Source organism: Panthera onca, chromosome A1 (genome assembly GCF_046562875.1).
Source record: "Panthera onca isolate mPanOnc1 chromosome A1, mPanOnc1 haplotype 2, whole genome shotgun sequence".
NCBI lineage: Eukaryota > Metazoa > Chordata > Mammalia > Carnivora > Felidae > Panthera > Panthera onca.
In genome coordinates, this window is record NC_138339.1 from 31305494 (window position 1) to 31328027 (window position 22534).

At 44.8% G+C, this 22534-nt stretch overlaps 1 protein-coding gene and 1 long non-coding RNA gene across 6 annotated transcripts in view; one reads left to right on the forward strand and one right to left on the reverse strand.

The window, feature by feature from the left end:
• Positions 1 to 4065, reverse strand: part of LOC144616013 (uncharacterized) — a 116290-nt gene extending 112225 nt beyond the window's left edge. For both annotated transcript variants that reach the window (XR_013554862.2, XR_013554865.2), the window contains exon 1: positions 758 to 4065. This is a non-coding gene — a long non-coding RNA (uncharacterized LOC144616013). The remainder of the gene's footprint in view (positions 1 to 757) is intronic.
• Positions 11 to 22534, forward strand: part of OSMR (oncostatin M receptor) — a 53792-nt gene continuing 31268 nt past the window's right edge. The window contains exons 1-3 of one of the 4 annotated variants that reach the window (XM_060637629.3): positions 11 to 520; positions 15429 to 15514; positions 20851 to 21023. In XM_060637629.3, the coding sequence (XP_060493612.3) occupies positions 15442 to 15514; positions 20851 to 21023 (246 nt within the window). In that variant the 5' untranslated portion in view covers positions 11 to 520; positions 15429 to 15441. The other 3 variants (XM_060637625.3, XM_060637626.3, XM_060637627.3) reach the window with 3 other exon arrangements.

The window sequence follows — 22534 nt, forward strand, 5'->3', positions numbered from 1 at the left end:
CGCCCCCTCGCTTGGGATAACAAGTGGCCTCGCGCGGTCACACCAGGTCCTGGGGCCCTCGGCAGGCCTCGGCGTCCCGCGGCTGCGGGGCCCGCCAGCCGGGGCAGGAGTGGCGGGCGCGCGACGCCTCCCGCGGAGCCGTGGGTTCCCCTGTTCCTTCCCAGGCCTCTCCCACTTCCTTTCCCACCGCTCCCCGCCCGCCGAGGCCCGGGGCCGCACCTCCGCGGGGTCCCGGCCGCCTCCCGCAGGGTCCCGGCCGCTTCCCCCCCGGGACCAAAAGGGGGAGAATTCCTGTGGGTCCCAGGAGTGCCAAGAGTGCGCAGCAGGACGGGAAATTGCAAAAGTCCTCAGCCCTCTGCCCTCCCCCGCGGCTTTCCCGTAACTCCCGCCCCTCGGTGCTCGCCCCGCAGCTGATTCATAGCCCCGGCGCGGGGCCGCCCCTGCACGTCCACACCGGCGTCCGCACCCGCGGCCCCGCGCCGCCCAGGACCCGGCCTGGAGCCGTCCGCCCGCCCGCGGGGTGAGTACCCCCTCCGCCCTGCCACCCCGCCGCCCGCTCGCTCTCCTCCGCGCCCCGCGGCAGCCTTCCCCGCGCCCCGCCAGCCCTGCCCGCGAGCGGACCCGGCGTGGCGTCTGGAAGGATCGGACGGCTTTGCAAGCCCCTTCCCGGGGTCTGCCCGCCTGGACGCGGCCCGGCGCACGGCCGCCTGCCTGACCCGCCCCGTGCCGCCTCCGCCCGGCGTTTGCTTTGGCTCACCGTTCGACCCGCTCCGAGCCGAGCCGGTGCTTTGAGGGCTCCCCGCCTCTGGCCCGCCTGTCTGGTGCGTAACTTGTAAAGAGTAATTCTTTCCAGAGCGCACAATACTGGGTCCGTCGCGGCGTTTCCTTCCCTGCTTGGAAGTTCACAGTCCCGTCGCTTCTTTCTCAGTAGTCGGGAATGTGTGTTGAATTAAAATTCCCACTTAATCCACCTTTGCTTCTCTCCCAACACATCACCACGGAAGTTAATTGTATTCCCCAACACCCCCCCCCCCCCCCCCGCCAAAGTTCCCTCCACTCGGAGTTGTCGGTGGTGTCCTTCCTGCTGGCCTCTGTTTACACCTGGAAGTGGGCGGCGCTCACCCCGGTGTGCAGCGAGGACATCCCGGGGGTGCGGTGGTGCGGGAGCGCGGGACGGACACCTATCCTCCACTCGAATGGAGGGGGCGCGGAGCTGGCCGGTTGAGCGGCGGGAAACTTGCAAACGCAAACGCCCCCCCCCTCCCCACCCCGCATGGAGGGGTTCAGTAACTTGTCCAAGACCGGAAAACTGGCTGCGGTGACTCCGAAATCCCGTAGCCCAGGGCTTTGGCCCTGACACCATGAGCCCTTTCTTGATGGTCCTTGGCCTGTCTTTCATCAGCCTAGCCATGCACGCATGCATCCTGCCTGCCTGCCTGTGGTGAGAGGCGCGCCACTGAGTGCCACTGAGGTGCCACTGAGAAAGGCCACTTGGTAACCGACAGGCTCCAAGACTCTTTGTGACTGAGCTTATGCTCCAACTCCAGAGGAGTAAAAGCGGGGGTCCATGTAGAAGATCCCATAGAAATAAAGATGGAATATTTGATTTGAACAGGAAGGAAAGAAGCTTTGGGTGTTATGCCCAAGTCTAAAGCTGACATTGGGACTGGGGTGAAGTTAATCATCGCCTCAGCCTCAGTTTCCTCCTCTGCAAAATAATAATGGTTCATACGATGGACCAGGCACTGTTCTGAGTACTTTACATATGCCAGCTCATTTAAGCTTTGCCAGTGAGGGAGGGAATAGCTCTGTCATTCTCGTTTTATCAGTGAGGAAACCAAGGCCCAGAGAAGTTCTGTAACTTGTCTGTGGTCACACAGCTAACAGGTGAGAGTCAGGAATTGGCTTGGAGTCTCCTTATAACCACTGTGCTGTGCCTCAAACTCTAGGACTCTTTTTGGAGTGGTTCTGGGGGTGGTGCTTCATTACTGTCCTACTTTGTCTCCCTCCTGGGCTGCTTTAAAATGCACCCTGGAGGCTGAAGGGCCCCAATCCTTGGAGCTTATTAAAAGCACTGGACTCCAACTTCAGCTGCCTGTTTAGAATCTTCAGGTTGTGCTCAATTCGTATCTGCCCTGGTAGCATTCAGTACTGTTAGAAGCTAATAGTGCCGGGGAGCTCACCACCTAATATTTCATTGCCAGACAAAGTTAATTCTCAGCTGTAACTTGCCTCCTTGTGACTTACATCTTGGTCCTGCTTCTGCCTCATGTTGTCCCAGCAAATATGTCTGAGCCTTTTGTATCAAAGGTCACCTTGACAGTGTCCCACTCAGGCCACATTGGGGAAAGTATTTACGCACTGGGTCTCTCCGTCTACCCCTTTCTTTAACCTGAAGGGCCAGGAACACCTACAGAGATGCACATGTAGGTGTGCCAGAGTCTCTGATGATTCTTACAGCGCTTTTGTCTTAGAAAAGGAACCGAGTCAGGAAAACTATGGCTTTGAAAGAGAAATCAGTGGTAATATCCTTCCACAAGAGGAAGGAGTATGTTTTCCTGTGGGAACTGGGCTGGGGCACTGTTGGCTCGGGTAGAAGGAAATCTTCCTGAGTGTCATCTTGCTCAATTACAGGAACAGGGAGACTTGGCCCTCTTTTCCCTGGAAAAGGAAGTCCTCCTTGATTTAAAAAAAAAAAGTAAAATGTGGAAAAATCAAACAAATAGAATATTGTGAGAAATATCCTTCCCTCCAAGCAGGCTTCTTTGTAGCTACATAAAGTGAGTTTCTTTCCCAACAGCTGTGTTATTGGATTCACAGCCTTCCTTCCCTTCTCATTTTAGTTCTGCAGTTGGCCCTTGAACAGCGCGGGCAGTAGGGGTGCCTAAAAATCCACATAGAACTTTTGTGTCCCCCAAAACTTAACTGCCAATAGCCTACTGTTGACCAGATAACACAAACAGTTGATTAACACATTGTGCACGTTATATATACTATGTTTTTACAATGAAGTAGGTTAGAGAAAGGGAGATGTTCTTAAGAACATCATAAGGAAGTGAAACTACATTTACAGTTCTGTACTGTATTTATTGAAAAAAATCTGTGTGTATGTGGACCCATGCAGTTTAAACTGGCATTGTTCAAGCATCAACTGTACTGGCTTTTCAACATTTATATATTCCAGGTTGTCTGAATTTCATTTTTATGTTTTAAAAGCAATTCAAGTAATAACTGACTATATTCTTATTCAAAAAAATAGAGAAGTGTAGGGGCGCCTGGGTGGCTCAGTCAGTTAAGCATCTGACTTCAGCTCAGGTCATGATCTTGTGGTTCTTGGGTTCGAGCCCCGTGTCCAGCTCTGTGCTGACAGCTGGGAGCCTGGAGCCTGCTTCGGATTCTGTGTCTCCCTCTCTCTCTGCCCCTCCTCCACTCATGCTCGGTCCCTCTTCCTCTCAAAAATAAATAAACATTAAAAATTAAACAAAATTTAAAAAAATAGAGAAGTATATGGAATGAAATTGGGAACTACCATGATCACTCTTATTCTCAGAAGAGGGATGGTGACATTTGGTAAATACCATTCCATGATTTTGTTTTCTTTTCTGTGCATTTGCATAATAAGTACACATACATATGTCTTAATGTATGTAAATGAGATCTTACTACATATTGTGTAGCTTACTTTTTCATTATCCAGGTCGTAGGGATCTTTCCATGTCAGTACAAACCTTTTGTTAAAGACTACATGTTATTCTAAATTAGAAACATAATTTATCCATTTTTTCCCTTCTTGATGGATATTTGGATGACTTCAAATTATTCAACATTAGCAGCAGTACTTTAGGAAAGACTGCACTCATCTTTGTGTGTAAGCCTGAATATTTCTGTGAAATAGAGTTCTAGGGTCCAAGGGTTTGTCCATTATTTTCACTTGATACAGTTCTTCAAATCATAGCATTGCGTCCCACCCCAGGTACTGATTTAAATTCAGTGCATGAGAATCTGCTTCCCTCATCCTTCCTAACATCAGCCATTATCTTTTTTTTTTTTTCCATTTAAATTTGCAAATCTGGTAAATGAATGAATATGGCATTTTAATTTGTATTTTGCTTATTACTACTGCAATTTAATTTCTCTTAATATTTATGGTCATGTGTGTCTTCTGTTCATGTCCTTTGCTCATTTTTCTTCTATTTTTTTAAATGTTTATTTTTTTGAGAGAGAGAGAGACAGAGCGTGAGCATGGGAGAGGCAGAGAGAAAGGGAGACACAGAATCCGAAGCAGGCTCCAGGCTCTGAGCTGTCAGCACAGAGCCCGACATGGGGCTCAAACTCACAAACCGTGAGATCATGACCTGAGCCAAACTCAGATGCTTAACTGACTGAGCCACCCAGGCGCCCCTCTCATTTTTCTATTGAGTTGCTTTTTCCTATTCCTATGAATCTCAGAAGCTCTATACCTATTCAGGATCTTAACCCTTTGTCTGTTGTAAATTATTTCAATATTTCTTCTAGTGTGATTCTCTCCCCACCCCCAATCTTTTGGTCGTAAAATACATAATATAAAATTTACCATTTTAATCATTTTTAAGTGTACAGGTCAGTGTTACTAAGTACACCCTTATTGTTGTGCACCCATTGGCACTGTTCATCTTTGGAATTCTTTCCACCTTGCAAAACTGATGCTCTATGCCCATTAAACAGTAACTCCCACTTCTCCCGACCCCAGCCCCCTGTAAGCAGCATTCTACTTTCTGTCTCTATGAATTCGACTACTCCAGGCACCTCACAGGGATTGGAAGAATCGTATAGCATTTGTCTTTTCGTGACCGACTTAATTCACTTAGCAAAATGTCCCCAAGACCATCCATGTTGTAGCAAGTAACAGATTTTTTTTTTCCTTTTTAAGAATAGATAATATTCCGTTGTATGCATACACCGCTTTTATTTATCCATTCATAATGCTTTTGTTTTTAACTATCTTTTGCTACACAGAAGTTTTTAAAAAATTTTTTTTAACATTTATTTTTTTTTTGAGAGACAGAGACACAGCATGAGCAGGGGAGGTGCAGAGAGAGGGGGAGACACAGAATTGGAAGCAGGCTCCAGGCTCTGAGCTGTCAGCACAGAGCCCAATGTGGGGCTCGAACTCACGAACCATGAGATCATGACCCTGAGCTGAAGCCGGTCGCTTAACTGACTGAGCCACCCGGGTGCCCCTACACAGAAGTTTTAAATATTGGTGCAGCTGATTTGTGATTTTTGTGCTTCAGCTGGCTTCAGAAGATCTTTTTCACCTAAAAATTATTTTTCAAATTATCTTATTTTCTTTTAACGTTCCCATTATTTTGACATTCACATTTAGCTCTTTAAAATATCAGATTAAAAAAAATTTTTTTTAACGTTTATTTATTTTTGAGACAGAGAGAGACAGAGCATGAACAGGGGAGGGGCAGAGAGAGAGGGAGACACAGAATCCGAAACAGGCTCCAAGCTGTCAGCACAGAGCCTGACGCGGGGCCCGAACCCACGAACTATGAGATCATGACCTGAGCTGAAGTCGGACGCTTAACCGACCGAGCCACCCAGGCACCCCTAAAATATCAGATTTTTGCATGAATTGAAAGGTAAGGATGGAGCTTAATTACTTTCTAATGTTTTAGGCAATTCACCTTACACCATTTATTTAAGTATCTGTCTCCAACTCATGTGAAATTCTGTCTTTATAGTAAAATAAATTCCTATTCATTTAAGAGTCTATTCCAGGACTCTATTCTGTTTTATTGATCTTTTTTGTTTCTTCTTATGCCAGCACCACCACCCTGTGCTAAATGCTCCAGCTTTTTATATTTTTATATCTAGTTGTTAGTATTAGTCTTTTTTTCGAAAAAAAAATTCTTCTAAAAATGATTCTTGTCATTTTCTCTTTAAAAAAAAATTTTTTTAATGTTTATTTATTTTTGAGGGAGAATGTCAGAGCATGAGCAGGGGAGGGGCAGAGAGAGAGGGAGACACAGAATCTGAAGCAGGTTCCAGGCTCTGGGCTGTCAGCACAGAGCCCAACACGGGGCTCGACGCGGGGCTCGAACCCACAAGCTGTGAGACCTGAGCCGAAGTCGGACGCTTAACCAACTGAGCCACCCAGGCACCCCATGTCATTTTCTCTTTTGTGTAAACTTTACAAATAGCTTGCCAAGCTAAAAAAAAAAAAAAAAAAAAAAAAAAAAAAAAAAAAAAAAAAAAAATCCTGTTGGAATTTCTCTTTGGATTTTCTTGGGTTTCTAAGGGTTTATAATTGTTAGTAATTCTTTATGCCTTAATGTCCATTCTGGTCTGAGCTCCAACTCTGGAGGAAGCAGTGTGTTTGGAAAAGCACTGTGATCTGGGGACTGACTCACCTGGACTTCCAAGTTCTGGAAGAACAATGTCGCCCTGTGTCAAAGTTAACTTTTAACCTTCTGAGCTTTTGTTTCCTCACCTGTGTAAGTGGATGATAACTGAATTTCTTTCATAAGACTCTTGTGAAGATTCAGTTAATAAACTCATGCAGATCACATAGCACAGCACCTGGCAGGGAGCTGGGGTCCACTTCGTGCTGGCTAGGATCATTTTCACATTTACTTTCATATCCTAGTATGGCCTCTGCAGTGCACCTCATCGTAGAAGGAACCAGTAAATGTTTCCTTTCTGTATCAGTAGTATCCTGGGAGACAAAAATATGTAACAGCTATTGAATATGGTAGTATTTCTCCAACTTGGGTGTGCATGTGACATCCGCTAGGGATTCTTTTTTAAATACAAATTTTTATTCGGTAGCTCTAATGTGTGGCTGATTTTACATTTCTAGTCTCTTCGGTGATGTCAGTGCTACGGGTCTTCATCCACGCTTTGAGTATATAATCTTTCACTGGTATTTAAAATCATACTGCTGGTGATAGTATTTCCTATTGGATTAAATGTAGTTGACAGGACTTGTAAATTGCTTTCTTTTAATATTATATGCTAGAGAACTTGCACGTAAGAGAACTTGAACTAAATTATTGTTGTGTTGTTTCTTCCCTCCCTCCTTTCCTTCCTTTCTTCTTCTTTTTTTTAAGGACAGAGGGTTAATAGGGCACAAAATATAATACCAAGTTCTAGTCTTAGATCTGAAATCACTGAGGCAATCAACTCTCTGGATCATTTAAAACCGTTGTCTTGGGGCGCCTGGGTGGCGCAGTCAGTTAAGCGTCCGACTTCAGCCAGGTCACGATCTCGCGGTCTGTGAGTTCGAGCCCCGCGTCAGGCTCTGGGCTGATGGCTCGGAGCCTGGAGCCTGTTTCCGATTCTGTGTCTCCCTCTCTCTCTGCCCCTCCCCCGTTCATGCTCTGTCTCTCTCTGTCCCAAAAATAAAATTAAAAAGTTGAAAAAAAATTAAAAAAAATAAATAAATAAAACCGTTGTCTTAAGATGAAGATAGCCACATAAAATACATCCAGTCTGAGTATGAAATCTAAAGTCAACTAAAAAGCCATAATTTCAAGTGTCTTACCAAATAGAAAAATGTAAGATGTAAGTAACACTTGGAAAAATGTAAGATAAAAAGAACCCTTGGAAAACATGGAATTAGCTCCTACTGTGTGAGAACAGTAGATGTTGTATGTCAACAGAAGCTATGCTGTCATGTGAGTAAAGTTTTCATATGTCATGTGATCTCTTGGTCACCTCTTTCTGTTCTCCATCTGTCCAATGGGGGGCTTTGAGCAAGGTCACTTCACATTCCTTAGTATGCTGGTCTGTCAGAAGGGAATGGCAGTATGTTTTTCTACCCAGGACATTGATTACTTTCTGTAATTGAAAATGCATTTTTAAAGCCCCTATATTCTCTCAGGACCTGAGAGATCACGTTTTTGTACAGAAACACACGACACGCTTGTAGGCTGATCCAGTACTTAAAAAATACCAATCTTTTTTGGGGCCCCTGGGTGGCTCAGTCAGTTAAGCATATGACTGTTGGCTTGGGTCATGATCTCACAGTTCTTGGGATTAAGCCCCTTGTTGGGCTCTGCGCTAACAGCACAGAACCTGCTTGGGATTCTCTTTCTCCATCTCTCTCTGCCCCACCCCTGCTCGCACTCTCTTTCTCTCCTTGTCTCTCTCTCAAGATAAATAAACTTAAAAACAACAACAACAGCCACCACCTTTTTTTAGGTCTATTTGACAAGTATGGTTTGGATTTGAATCAAAAACTATTGTCAACTGGTTTAACCCTGTTAGGATATATGGTTCAAATCTGAAAGTAATGGAATTGCCACTACTTGCATATGTAAATATGTGTAAAACGCACACATGTTGTAAAGAATGCTTTATGTTGCAGAATTACATAACTTGAGAGCTCTGACCATAATTTCCATCCTGCTCACCTCCTTTACTCCATCCCAGCTCTAAATCTGTAAGTGTTACTAGTTGGGTGTGTCTTTGGGGGCCAGTTTGGATCCTTGAAGTAGAAGACAGCAAGGCAGAAATGGATGTGCAAGAGATTTGGGGGAAATGCCCTGGTGAGGGATAAAGGGACAAGGGAGCGGGAAGAGGCAAAGAAAGCCTGCAAATCCCATGCAAGGTGACAGGGAAGAAGGAAGATTGAGAGGGAAGGGCTTACACCTACAATGCAGTTCTGAGAATGTTTTGCCCAGGCCAGTGGGGAGACGTAGATCAAATGTTGCCTATTGGAGGAGTCCCCTGTTGAGCAGAAAAAGTTTGGCCCGATCATCTGCTGGGAGCAGCCTGCGGGGACTGTGGGCTGGGGTTTGAATGTGCAGTGGATGGAAAGGGGCAGCAATGGAGGCTGTCAGTCAGCTACGGTCCTGAGGCAGAGCCTTCTAAAGGGAGCACAGAGGGGCGCCTGGGTGGCGCAGTCGGTTAAGCGTCCGACTTCAGCTCAGGTCATGATCTCGCGGTCCGTGAGTTCGAGCCCCGCGTCAGGCTCTGGGCTGATGGCTCAGAGCCTGGAGCCTGCTTCCGATTCTGTGTCTCCTTCTCTCTCTGCCCCTCCCCCCTTCATGCTCTGTCTCTCTCTGTCTCAAAAATAAATAAACGTCAAAAAAAATTTAAAAAAATAAAAAATAAAAAAAATAAAGGGAGCACAGAGTGGCACGGTTGCACGCTCGCACACCCGTCTTCCAGAGGTGTTTGTGCGCACACGCTATTCTGAAATGGGCTTTTTCACTCAGTATTTTTTGGATATTCTTCCATGGCAGCACATAGATCTATCTTATCCTTTTCACAGTTTCGTAGTACTCCTTTGTGGAAATGCACCACGATGGAATTTTCTGATGCTTTTTCACGGACATTTGGACACTTCACGGAAAACATTTCACGTTTTCATTTTTCCTAAATATTAACAATACCACAATGAACCCTCTTTAAAATACATCAGTTTTGTATACAGACACACATATACAAGCATACTATTTAGAGGACAAAATTCCAGAAATAGAATTTCTGGATCAAAGGGAATGCACCCTGGAATTTTAATAGGTATTTTCAAAATGACCTTGGCAAAGTTGTGCTGTTTGACCATCAGTGAGTAACAAGCCTGCTTCTTCAAACTCTTATCAATGCTAGGTATTAAGACCTTTTTAGGGTTTGCCAGTTGGATACCACGCAGACCCACATACAGACATATACAATTACTTTTTTAATTTGCATGTATTTAATTAATAATGATATTGTCCTGTTTTTCTTTATTCTCTTTTGGCTATTGGTATTTCGTTTTTTTGTGAATTACATATTTATATCATCTATCAGTTTTTTTACAGGGTAGCTTATCTGTTTTTGATTGGTTTCTTTTTTTTAATATTTATTTTTGAGAGAGAGCACACAAGCAAGGGAGGGGCATTGAGAAAGGGAGACAAAATCAAAGCAGGATCTAGACTCCAGGCTGTGAGTGCAGAGTTGGACGCGGGGTTCGAACTCATGAACCAAGAGATCATGACCTGAGCTGAAGTCGGATGCTTAACTGACTGAGCCACCCAGTTACTTAATGGGTTTAATTTAAGTAACATGTCCACAGTGATATAGTTATTAAGTGCCAGAGCAATGATTGGACCCTCAGCAGTCTTATGTCAGAGCCCATGCACTTGACTATTACAGCTTCCTTTTCCCACAAAGGTCTAGGTTATTGTTCCAGTATGATTCTGGGGAATAATCTGTCTTGTCTCCAGTGATTTAAAATATATCGTTAGCATGTACTAAATTCCTACATCTTCTTTAGGTCCAGAATACTCCTTGGATCTAGGTTTTCTATTCCTTTCTTTGTCTTCACTTACCACTCAAAGATCCAGCTTTAATCAGTCACAAGTTCCAAGAATCTTTAACTGAATGTTGATTTAAAAAAGAAAGGCAAGGGGCACCTGGGTGGCTCAGTCGGTTAAGCGTCTGACTTTGGCTCAGGTCATGATCTTGCAGTTTGTGAGTTCAAGCCCCACACTGGGCTCTGTACTGACAGCTCGGAGCCTGGAGCCTGCTTCTGATTCTGTGTCTCCCTTTCTCTCTCTCTGCCCCTCCCCTGCTCATGCTCTGCCTCTCTCTCTCTCTCTCCCTCTCTCTCTCTCTCTCTCTCAAAAATAAATAAACATGAGAAAGATTTTGAAAAGAAAAAAAAAAGAAAAGTGATTGTGCATAAGCCAATTCAGTCCCATAAATAAGGGATGATCTTACAAAACTAGTAGAAGCACTTAACCAGGCAGGTTTAAAGAGAGGACAAGGAGTGCTTAAACCTTTCTTTGGGCACCACCTCCAGGTGGTGGATACTTTATTTTATTTAATTAATTTTTTTAATGTTTATTTATTTTTGAAAGAGACAGAGTGCGAGCATGGGAGGGGCAGAGAGGGAGACACAGAATCCGAATCAGGCTCCAGGCTCCGAGCTGTCAGCACAGAGTCCAACGCGGGGCTCAAGCCCATGAACTGTGAGATCATGACCTGAGCCAAAAGTCCAACGCTTAACCGACTGAGCCACCCAGGTGCCCCTGGGTGGTGGATACTTTAGGAGGAAAGGGGGGTGGAATTGCAGTGAAACCTTACAAGTAATGCATCCTGTGCTATAATGGTGGAGGCCCTTTCAAAAGGGCTCCCAAAAACATGCAGTGCTCATAGAAAAGAACAAAGTAGATGAACTTGGGAAATGTGGGGAACATGCCATGCAACTCTTGGTGCTGCCGCACAGAACTCTTTCACAGGGAGCACACACCCAAGCACACTTCCTGGATGAACAGCTTCTTTCTTTAAAATAGAATTTGCATATGACATCACTGGGCACCCAGCCAGTTCTGAAGAGTTTGGCAACACACCCCCGTTCTTGGGAAGCAAATGACTGGTCATGTTGCTTCTCATGGGGATTATTTATGGTGAGGAAACTTCCCAGGAATAAATATTTTAGTAATGACGGTACAAGAAGTCCTAGAGAAGAAGGGCAGACTCACACCCTTTGCAAAAGCTGTGCCTGTAGTGTTTGTACTGAGGGACGTTCAAAGGCATCTTCGTTTTGCACAGAGACAAGATTTGAATGAGAAGTTCTACAAAATGAGTGGGTAATTTTTCTTTTCTTTTCTCCCTTTGTCTCCCCAGAGAAGAAATGTCAATGAAAGACTATGAATTAGGCAATGAATTATGACTATGAATTAGACTATGAATTAGACTATGAATTTGGCAACAGGAGAAGTAGAAGGGCCTGAAAAAGAATCTCCTTAATAAAATAAAATTGAAAGCAAAGAAGAAAGAATGTGAGAAAATTAGTACAAACGTTTATTCATTTACTGGATATTTACTGGGTAACAACCACGTCCTGGGACTATGATAGACAGTGGGGACTCAGGTCCAGGCCTGTCCTCAGGCAGCACATAGTCTGGCTGGGAATGATGGAGATCTGAAAAATAGAAATAAAGAACAGATTTGGGCAAAGAACTAAGTAGTGTGGGTGAGGCAGGAAAGAGGTTTTGCCTTTCCGAATTCTTCCTGACTTCCTTTTCTTACTGGACACTGTAAGTGGCAATACTCCCCACGGACATGGCAAGAGAAAGCCTGATGGAAGAACCAGAGGGCACGGCGGGCTTTTCCGGAACAGCAGTCCTTAGGAGAACAGGCGGAGCACTGACTGCCGCGGAAGGGGCTCGCCGGCCCAACTCACACTCAGCCCTTATCCTCCAGGTGCCGTAGGAAGGCCTGGCCTAATCCTGCAGTGTCGTTGATCTGCATCAGGGGTCCAGTCTAGGGCGCGGGGCACCCCAGAGCTCATGTGCTGACCTCTCTTCTCTGTCTGTATGGAGTCTGCAGGCGATCATCCAGTCCTGTGGCTTAAGTACCACATGCATGCACCGAGGATGATTTCTACCCCTGCCCGGACCCCTCCCCTGGACCCCACTTTGTGTGTCCAGCCAGCTCACGTGGCTGTCACATAAGCGTCTCCAATGTAGCAAGCTGCAAACCGAGCCCTTGATAGAGCCCACTACATCTGTTCGTCTCTTCTCTGTTGATAGCAGCCTCCCTTCTGCCAAGAGCTCAGGCCATTTTGGGGGCCACCCGTGATGTCTGACTTTGTCAGCCCCTGTCACATCCTGCCAGCTCTGTCTGTCAGATCTCTCCTGAGTTCCACCGCTGTTCCCACCTCCACTGCCGTGACCGTGGCCTGAGCCAGTGCCATTGTCCCTGGACTACTGCAGACCCTCCTAACTGCTGTCCCTCCCACCACTCCTGCCCCCTCCTGTCCTCACCAGTCTCTTCCTGTTCTGGTGAGTAAGATAGGCTATTCCTGTCCCGAAACTCCCCAGTGGCTCTCACCTGGCTCAGGGTAGAAGCCACAGTTGGGAAAATGCTTCCCTGTCTGCTCTCCCTCTGTGGACCCTCTGTTTTCCCCTCCTGCTTCTCACCTTTCACTGCAGCAGGAGCTCCTGCTGTTCCTTGAGTGAGCCCAGCACTCTCCCACCTCAGCGTCTGGGTGCCACTCACCCCCTCACCTCCAGGTTCTTCCCTGTGGTTGTGGGGGAGCTCACCAGCCAAGAGCTGGTGCCCTCGGAGTAGGCACAGGGTCTTTGGAGGCAGGTTTACAGAGGAGGAGGGGTGGGGGCCACATGGGCTGTTCAGGGTCACCTGGGGCCTGGGAGCAGCTGACTCAGAGCCCTGGGTGTCTGTGTCCTTCGCACGGCATCAGGCGTCGGGAAAAACTGTTCGTGCGGCGTTTCCCAAAGGCTGACACCGGTGTCTCTGGGATGTTCTTCCAGCTGCTGACTCTCACTCTGCAAGTTTTGGTGAACTTTACTGATTTTGCCAGAGTATTCAGAAGACAGCCAGGACCCATAATCCCTCTGCAAGTGGTCCTGGCGTGGTCTGGGGCCTGAAGTGTTGGGATGGGGGCTGTCCAGTCACACCACGGGAAATAAGCACTTCGCCCAGGTGCAGGCAGTGACCGCTGTGTCCCAGTTGTCACCTGTCCAGCACGTCTAAAACGGTGCACGTCAGAACAGATGAAAGGAAAAACCGTAGATCTGAATGGCCGCTGAAGCCAGCCTCCTTGGATTCACAACCTGCCATGTGTGAGACGGTGGGGGAGGGCGGGACTTCCAGACGGGACCGTCCTGGTGCTTCTCAAAGACTTTCCTGTGATCATCAGACCATAGAAACAAGTCCTTTGTAAATGCTCATTTTTTGGGCTTTGTTACATGAAAACTTCATTCTTTAATTTCTGGTTACCTTCAATGGGTAGGTGGCTTCTAACTTTTAGTTTTAAGTTTCTCTGTCTCTATAATTTGTTGACATTTGGGAACATGTGAACTGTTTGACTTACCAGAACTCCAAAATTTTAAAAACACTTCAAAGAGCCCTTTCGTACAGAGAACATCAGGCAGCCTACCTCACTCCCTGAATCATCTGGTCTTCGATTTACGGGATGAGATTTCCTCACAGCATGGCACCCTGCGTTCCTCAGGTGATGTCGGTGTTAGGACGGGAAGATCCTGTACCCGTAGCCTAGGACTGGAAGGATGCTTCAGTTGCACACTGAGCGCCAGAGGCTTCGTGCCAGCATTTTCCTTTGCCTTGCCTTTGGCTCTGAGCAGAAACGATTTTCTCTTGAATTTGGTTTTCTCCCTGGCTTTGATATTTAATTGAAACAGGAACCTGTTTGAAGTTGTAAGTAGGGATGTTAGAGGGGGACGAATGACCCGTCTGCCAAAAGTAGAAGGACTATGACTAAAAGCCGTCGTTTGCAGACTTTTGCTTGTGTTTGCAGGCGGGCTCATGTGTAAGCAGATTTGACTACCCTAGAAGAATGGAATGGTTTGGTGTATTCTTCTTCTGTCTTCACTGCTGTTCCCATTTAGTTGGAGGTAGTGAAAACGGGTGATGTAGTTCGCTGATTTTCTGGCTTTTGATGAAGTCCAGGTGGCTAGACAGAGGCAAAATGGGCTCTGAACTGTTTAATTGCCTCTCTCTGGGATGAGTCAGACTTTGAAGTAAAAAAGTGAAACTCAAGGCTTCCGTGGACTAACACTCTTATTATAAATTAAGAACATGTTAGCCTTCTTGAGGTCACCGAGGTCCATTCTTTGTGCCCTCAGATTGGCCTGTGGTCAAAGGACCCGATGAATCAGTGCAGTTCTTTGACCTGCCGTTTACAGGCCTCCTCTAAAGCAAGGAAAGCCGGAAGTTATTTTGAACAATGAGACACTGCCTATCTCTCTAGGTGGAATGTGCTTGTTTTTCCTCGGTGAAATTTTAATGAGGGAGATGACTCCTCTGTAAGTAATCAATTCAAATACAGCTCTTCTCTGACCATGGTCCTTTTTTTTTTTTTTTTTTTTTTTTTTTTTTTTTTTTTTAAGATTTAACTTTGTTTCTTTGCTTGACCCTTCTTTACCAACCTTCGCTTGGCCTGAAGAAATTGGTAGGTCACTTGTCTATTGGCACACAGCCTCAGTGGCACGCTCACTGTGAACAGTCATTGCTCCTGCCCCAGGGATCGGCTGCTGTTGGCCGGCTGCTGGCTGAGCTCGGCTGGCCCCTGGGGGAGCAGCCGGGGTGACTCAGTTCTGCCTCCCGTGTTGCTCCTTCTCCTCCTGGGTCCAGGAGGGGAGCCCAGAAATGCTCTTTTCGTGCCAAAGAAACACAGAAGAGCAAGCAAAATTACACAAGGCATTTTGAGGTCTAGGCTCCAAGCTGGCACCCCACCGCTTCTGTTTTATTATGGGTCAGGGCAAGTCACACGGAGTAGGGAACTACACTCTTATTTTGCGGGGCAGGGGGAACTCCAGACTCACCTGACAAGGGGCATGGACGTAGGGAGGAGAGGAGAGTGGGAGCCCTTAATACCATCGTCTACCACAATTGGGTCAAAGAAACCTGCTCAGAGCGAAAATTGAATAAAATTTTCCTTGTGTATAATTTATCTTTTTCAGAAAACCAGAACCTATGGCTCTCTTTTCAGCCTTTCAGACAACATTCCTCTTGGCATTGCTGTCCTTGAAAACTTACCAGAGTGAAGGTAAGAAGTGGAAAGAATGGTAAAGAAAAAAAAAAAAACAGATAAAAAAACCAAGGTAATTGGTGCTTTGGAGAAAAGTGGAACAAGTCTTCTTTTCTTTGACAATTACCTGGAATTGGTGAGGCGTTCACTCCATCACTTGGAATTGGTGAGGAGTAATGGTTTCCTTAGTCTTGACTATCCTGGTCTTCATTGCTCATTGTAATCAGCCACACCATGACCCTGATTTCCTGGTCAGTGCACTGGTCGTCGAGGCACTTGTGAGAGGAGCTAATCTGGCAGAACTTCGTGGTATAGACACTCTACGTGGCCATTGCCAGAGAAATTCCTTCTGCGTCTTGCCATGTGGAGACGGGGCAGACTAGCCCAGTGTTGGCCACTAGGTTAGAACAAGTTGTGATGTCCTTCAGCTGCATTCACGGAGCAACTCTTTGCTGCAAGACAGTATGCTAAGTAAAGAAATTCTGTTTATGGATGAAGAAATGGTATTTGTTATTTAGCTCATCTCCCAATGAAGGGGTTTTTCAAAATACCAACTTTGTAAATCTCGTCAATAAGAACACTTGCAGAATGTTTATAAATACTTTGTATATTACTTTGAACTAGCTTGACAGTCAAGCGTGAGCGAGTCTATTGGTTTATAACATTTGTTGGGGTGCCTGAGGGGTTCAGTCAGTTAAGCGTCCGACCGACTTCTTGAGCCGTGTTGGGCTCTGTGCTGACAGCTCAGAGCCTGGAGCCTGGTTTGGATTCTGTGTTTCCTCTCTCTGTCCCTTCCCTGCTCATGCTCTGTCTCTCTCTCTGTCTCCCTCTCTCAGAAATAAATAAACATTAAAAAAAAATTGTGTTGCTTTCACCTGTATTTTACAAAGCTTTACATTTTCCTCATTCTGGGTTTATTTGCTATACTCCCTTCATAACACAAAGCACAGGCATATGCTCTGAGTGATTATTCACACAGTTCCTTTCCATCGATTCATGAAAATGATGTTTTCAAGAAATATCCATAGAATTTTTCTATTTCCTTTAAAACTCGTGACAAGATATTTAGAAATAAAAAGGACATTTTGTTCTGATAATAGCTCAGTTCTCTGATATTCTTTGGGTCTGGGTCTGTTTCTTTTAGGTTCACGCTACATGAGAAGATGCTACTTTTCTGACTTGTTAAAATTCATAGTTTGTTGATAATCCCCCATAATCTGGAGCTGAAAGACGGGAATTAGGACTTCTCATTTGTAGTCTGTGTCCCCCTCACTCTATCTTACTTGCTAAACGTGACACAACTGGACTGAGTGGGTGGTCCACACCATAGGAAGGTTCAGGCCCAGCTAGAGCCCCTGATTCCCAGACAGAACCACACCCCCACTCCAGGCTCTCCAGGAAATCCTAGGCATTTAATTCCAGGCTTTTGGCACAGCTCACTTCCCTAGTGAAGTCTCAATTATCTGATCCAAAGACAACAGACTGTGTGCCTTCCATTTACAACACACTCTGTTCTCAGAGGAGACTCTGGTGAAGAGAAAACACTTCCAGCCTCTTTTATTTAGATCAGACGTGCATGTACCTCTTTCTCTCTCCACCAGTCTTTATTTGTGTTTCCAGCTTTCTCAGCTCAGCTCGCCTGCTCTGCCAGCTTCCTGCTCCTGTCCCCACCTACACTGCTTGGATTTCTTGTCTCAGTCTTTGCTGCATCTGCCAAGTATCTGCTAAATCTCCCACCCGATAACCCAGCCAGGCTCGGGTCTGAGACTCCGGTTCAGACGACCTAGCTTCTCCCGAACAATGAGACAGAGCCCAGACTCACTTCCAGTTAGCCCTGAGTTATGTCTGCTTCAGTCAGAGATCACGACTCTAGCATTTGGTTGTATTTTCTTTTCTCTCGTGCAAGTATATACAGACCAACATGGAGATGCAAATACGTAGATTTTTTTATGGAAGTAAACTGGTACTATATATACTGGGAGTATTTATACTATATAGATACTTATTAAACTATGTATAAAGTATGTATATTGTGTATAGTATAAGTATGTATGCTGGAAGGTTCTATAATTTCTTAAATATAGGAAAAGTATGAAAGTATGTATGGGTGAAGTATGTATACTTTAGTAATACAAACTTTATTATATACTTATTCGAACAATACAACATTATGATGAGGGTTTTTACCTTTGAGGGTAAATATTCTTCTGAAATAGCATTATATTTAATGGCTGTGTGATGTCCCAACTTGTAAATGGATGATGGTTTATTTTCTTAAGTAGTGTTGGGGCCAGACAGAGAAGCTGGGTGGGGAAAGTGGGAGGAGAGTCTGTGATGAAACCCGGGCCTGTCTGATCGCTAAGTCTGCCCTTCTTGGCCCCATTCCAGTGCACATTATAGAAAGAGAGCTGGGCCAAGGGCCAAGAACTCTGAGTTCTGGTCTAGTTGTGTGACCTTGGGAAAGTCCCTTCCCTTTTTCTAACCTCAGTTTCCTCACCTGAAAAATAATGGGGTTGGAGTTAAGAATCTCTGAGGTCCCTTAATCTCTCTGACTTTACCTTGACATTTCCCACTCTTTCCCAAGGAAGTCCTCAATTGCTTCTGACCAAATTATTTCTGACTGATGTCTCTCAACTACCTGAGTCACTCAACACTCACTGATAGCATACATCCATATAGTGTTCCTCTTTTGCCTAAAGCATCATGCGATAGCTTCCTAGAGCTTCCAGAAAAAGAGTTGATGCTGGTGGTTGACTCATTCATTCAGCAGGCGGTCATGGTGTCTACACTGTGACAGGTGCGTTACTGGTCTTGGTTTCAGTGAGCTGAGTAAGACTCAGTTACACCCTTCTTTAGCTCCCAGTCCTTGGCGGGGACACAGGAGAGGCTATTTCCGCACGCTGCGATCAGTGCTCAAACAAGGGCTTAGAAAAGCAGCCCTGAGGAGAAGAGAACACCAAGGCCGGGTAGAGGTGTTAGTGAGCCAGTGCTTGTCACGCTCCTGAGCCCTTGTGGAGATCCTGGGTCTCTCTAATTTGAGGTCAGCGTCTCCTGTGGAGAAGATGTTGTGCCAAGTGCTGGGGACAAGAATCCATCCAGAGATGCCTACGCCTCAGCCTCTCCCCCCCAGGAAGTTTGAATCTAGAGTGTGAGACCGACGGCAACAAACCACTATGCAGACAGGATGCAATGAGGGCTGGGAAAGACGGGATGATTTAGCAGGCACCAGCATTCCCCGGGGCTACTGGTGCCACAGTTATGAAAAATACTCCTTCCTGGGGCACCTGGGTGGCTCACTCGGTTAAACGTCCAACTTTGGCTTAGGTCATTATCTCATGGTTTGTGAGTCCCACGTCAGGCTCAGGCTCTGCGCTGATGGCTCAGAGCCTAGAGCCTGCTTCGGATTCCGTGTCTTCCTCTCTCTCTCTCTCTCTGCCCCTCCCCCATTCACACTCTGTCTATCTGTCTCTCTCTCTCTCTCTCTCTCAAAAATAAATAAACATTAAAAAAGAAGAATCGGAATACCAATTTATTAATTTTCAGTGGGAAATAAAACTGGAAAAGTGACTGGTGCCCAGCCTTTTGGTGCAAAGTGACTTACAGGGCTAAATTATGCATTCTGAAAGTGTCATCATAGTGAAGTGAACCCGTTATCTTAGAGAAATATTTCTTTTAAAACCTAACATATGGCTCTGAAAGTAATGCATATTTCTGAAGAACATTTACAAAATACAGAAAAGTATAAAAAAGCAAGTTAAAATCACTCAACCTCTCTGTCCAGAAATAGAGTAGTTTTACCTCCCTTTATAGCTTTATTTAAAAATTTTTTATTTATTTATTTTATTTTTTATTAGAGAGAGAGAGAGTGTGTGTGTGTGTGTGTGTGTGGGTGGGCAGAGGAGAGGGGCAGAGAGAGAGGAGAAAGAGAATCCCAAGCAGGCTCTGTGCTGTCAGCACGGAGCCCGACACAGAGCTTGATCCCACGACCCTGGGATCATGACCTGAGTCAAAATCAGAGTTGGACCCTCAACTGACTGAGCTACCCAGGCACCCCCCTCTATAGCTTTTTAAAAAATAACATAAGTACTTTGAAAAGTACAAAATGGAATGTATAGTTCAGTGTATTTTTTTTTTAAAGATTTTTTTAACGTTTATTTATTTTTGAGACAGAAAGAGACAGAGCATGAATGGGGGAGGGTCAGAGAGAGAGGAAGACACAGAATCTGAAACAGGCTCCAGGCTCTGAGCAGTCAGCACAGAGCCTGACGCGGGGCTTGAACTCACAGACCATGAGATCATGACCTGAGCCGAAGTCGGACGCTTAACCGACTGAGCCACCCAGGCGCCCCCAGTGTATTTTTAAAAAGTGTATGAAAAAGGTCAAGAAAAACATAGGATTCAAACTTGGCAATGGAGAGAGAAAGGATTTGGTAGCATGGACCTGGTAGGATGGTGGGGACTCAATTTCTGTATTATTCGAACATCATCATGATCACATATATTAAAAAAAATTTATTGAAGTGAAATTCACGTAAGATAAAATTAATTATTTTATGGTTAAAGTGAACAAATCAGTGATATTTAATATATTCAAAATATGCAACCATCACCTCTGTAATTTGAGAACATTTTTATCACCTCCTAAGGAAGCCTTATAATCATTAAGCAGTTATTTCGCATTCCTCCCTTCCTCAGCCCCAGCAGTCGCCAATCTGCTTTATCTCTCCATGGATTTACTTATTCCGAGCCCCTTGTGCCTCTCCAGCTGTGTTCCCTCCTTGAGCTAAGAATGTTGTCACAATTATTTTACGTCACACTAACTGCCTTGCTGGTCTCATCCAAAGAGTTTAGTAAATTCTTGCCAGAGGTGTTTTAAGTTTAGTGCATTGACACATAAGTAATCATGTCTAGAGATAGGATGTGCTCCCACTTCATAGTCTTTTAATAAACTATAAAATATTGACTTTCAGAGAGATAATTCTTTTTGATTTCCAGAAATACGACATTTATAGCCAAGAGTTCTCTTGCTTTATTTGGCCTTGCTAGAAGTTTCTAAACCAGTTGGATTGCCCAATAAAATATCCTTTTGTTTTACTGTTTATCAGTTTAGTAACTCGCTGTGTCTTCTTGAGCAAACCATTTCATTTATCTAGATCTTAATTTCTTCATCTACCAACTGACTTCTAAATTCCCTTACAGATTTTTAAGATGTCTGATTCTAAGGTGCACATGTGAGCAGTATTTTCCAAAACTAAACAATGGTGATATTGACCAGTTTATTATCTGTGACTGTTCAGTTGTGCTCCTATTAAATTTCATTGTTTGTATTAAATGTCTTGGTTTTGGTCTTTCAGTCTTGTCTGAACCCTTGTCATTGGCCCCTGAATCACTGGAAGTTTCCATCGATTCTGCACGTCAGTGTTTGCATTTACAATGGAGTGTCCACAACCTTGCTTATCATCAGGAATTAAAAATGGTTTTTCAGATAGAAATCAGTAGAATTAAAACATCTAATGTCATCTGGGTGGTAAGTATTTTTTGGTCTTTCTGGCTCAACATTTTAAAACTCCTTTTCTGACACCGTGATTTGTCTTTTATAACATTTGCAAAAATCCCAATATGGAAACACTTAGCAACACAAAATGGTTTTCCTAAACAATTACCTTTCTGTGTTTTTAGTTAAGAGGATAGAGGACAAAGTAACATGACATCTTTGGTTCAGTAGGTTGGATGAGATGTGTTAAGAAAATAGATTATTTCTTCATTTCTGCCCTGTCCCCTAAGAAGGCTCTTGGGGCTGTCCTTATGAGTACTAGATTCCAAAAACCCATGAAGGTCAACCTCTTTCCTCTTCCCTGTCCACCAGAGATTTTCCTAAATAAGGTATAATTTTTTGGCAACATTCTTCTTGTTAGTTTCTTTGCTCATACCATGCCGAAATACATTTCTATCCAGTAAAGAAAGAGGTTCTTCATGGATCTGCCATGTTGGAGAGTAGCGCAGGCTGTTCTTTGTTGCCTCACTTGGGGCTTTTTCTACAACAGATTAAATTGTGAGAATCCTTACTTTCACAATCTCTTCGCCTTTGAATTCTTTGGAATAGATTTTTCACTTGCCTTGGTTCAAATCATGGTTGTGTCCATTTAGCTGATGCTTCTCCATCTAGTGCACTGTGACACTTTGGTGGTTTCTTTCAATTTCCATTTATGGTCCAGGGAATCTTAACTAATCTACACATACATCATGTTCGTTCATTATCATGGGATGTTGAAAGACAATACAATGGAATGTTGTCTCATTGAAGGGGAACAGAGAATTTGCCTGAATTGAAGGGAAACACAGGGATGTGTCACTGCTGGGGACCTCCATTTGCTCAGTGGAAGGACAATCTTCTCTCAGGCAGTGGAGGCATGGGTACAGGGTACAGAATGGTTAGTTCCTTTAGTAAAGTATAAATTCCACTAATTTTATGTTATTTAAAAAAAATTTTTTTTTACACTTATTTTTTTGAGAGACAGAGACAGAGCCCGAGCGGGGGGAGGGGCAGAGAGAGAGGGAGACACAGAATCGGAAGCAGGCTCCAGGCTCTGAGCTGTCAGCACAGAGCCTGACGCGGGGCTCGAACCCACAGACCGCAAGATCATGACCTGAGCCGAAGTTGGACACTTAACTGACTGAGCCACCCAGGTGCCCCATAAATGTCACTAATTTTGAAGCCTCCAGTTACTTTCCATATTCGTGATTGCATTTGAGATCTGAGTGAGAGGCCTAAATTAAATAGAACTCTGACTCTGTGAATTTAGGATTGATACCAGGTCTGCAATTCCACACGTCCATGGGAAACTACCAAGAATGAAAGCTCGTTGGTGTTCTGATTTTAAACAACAGTAATGCTCATGGACAGCTGCTCACCACCCACCGTCGGTACATCTTCCCACTGTTGTACCTCATGCTAATCATTTTTGTATTTGTATATCTTTGATGGATACACTCACTCGTTGTTGAGTTGGACCCAGTAAAATATTACGCAAAGGTCAT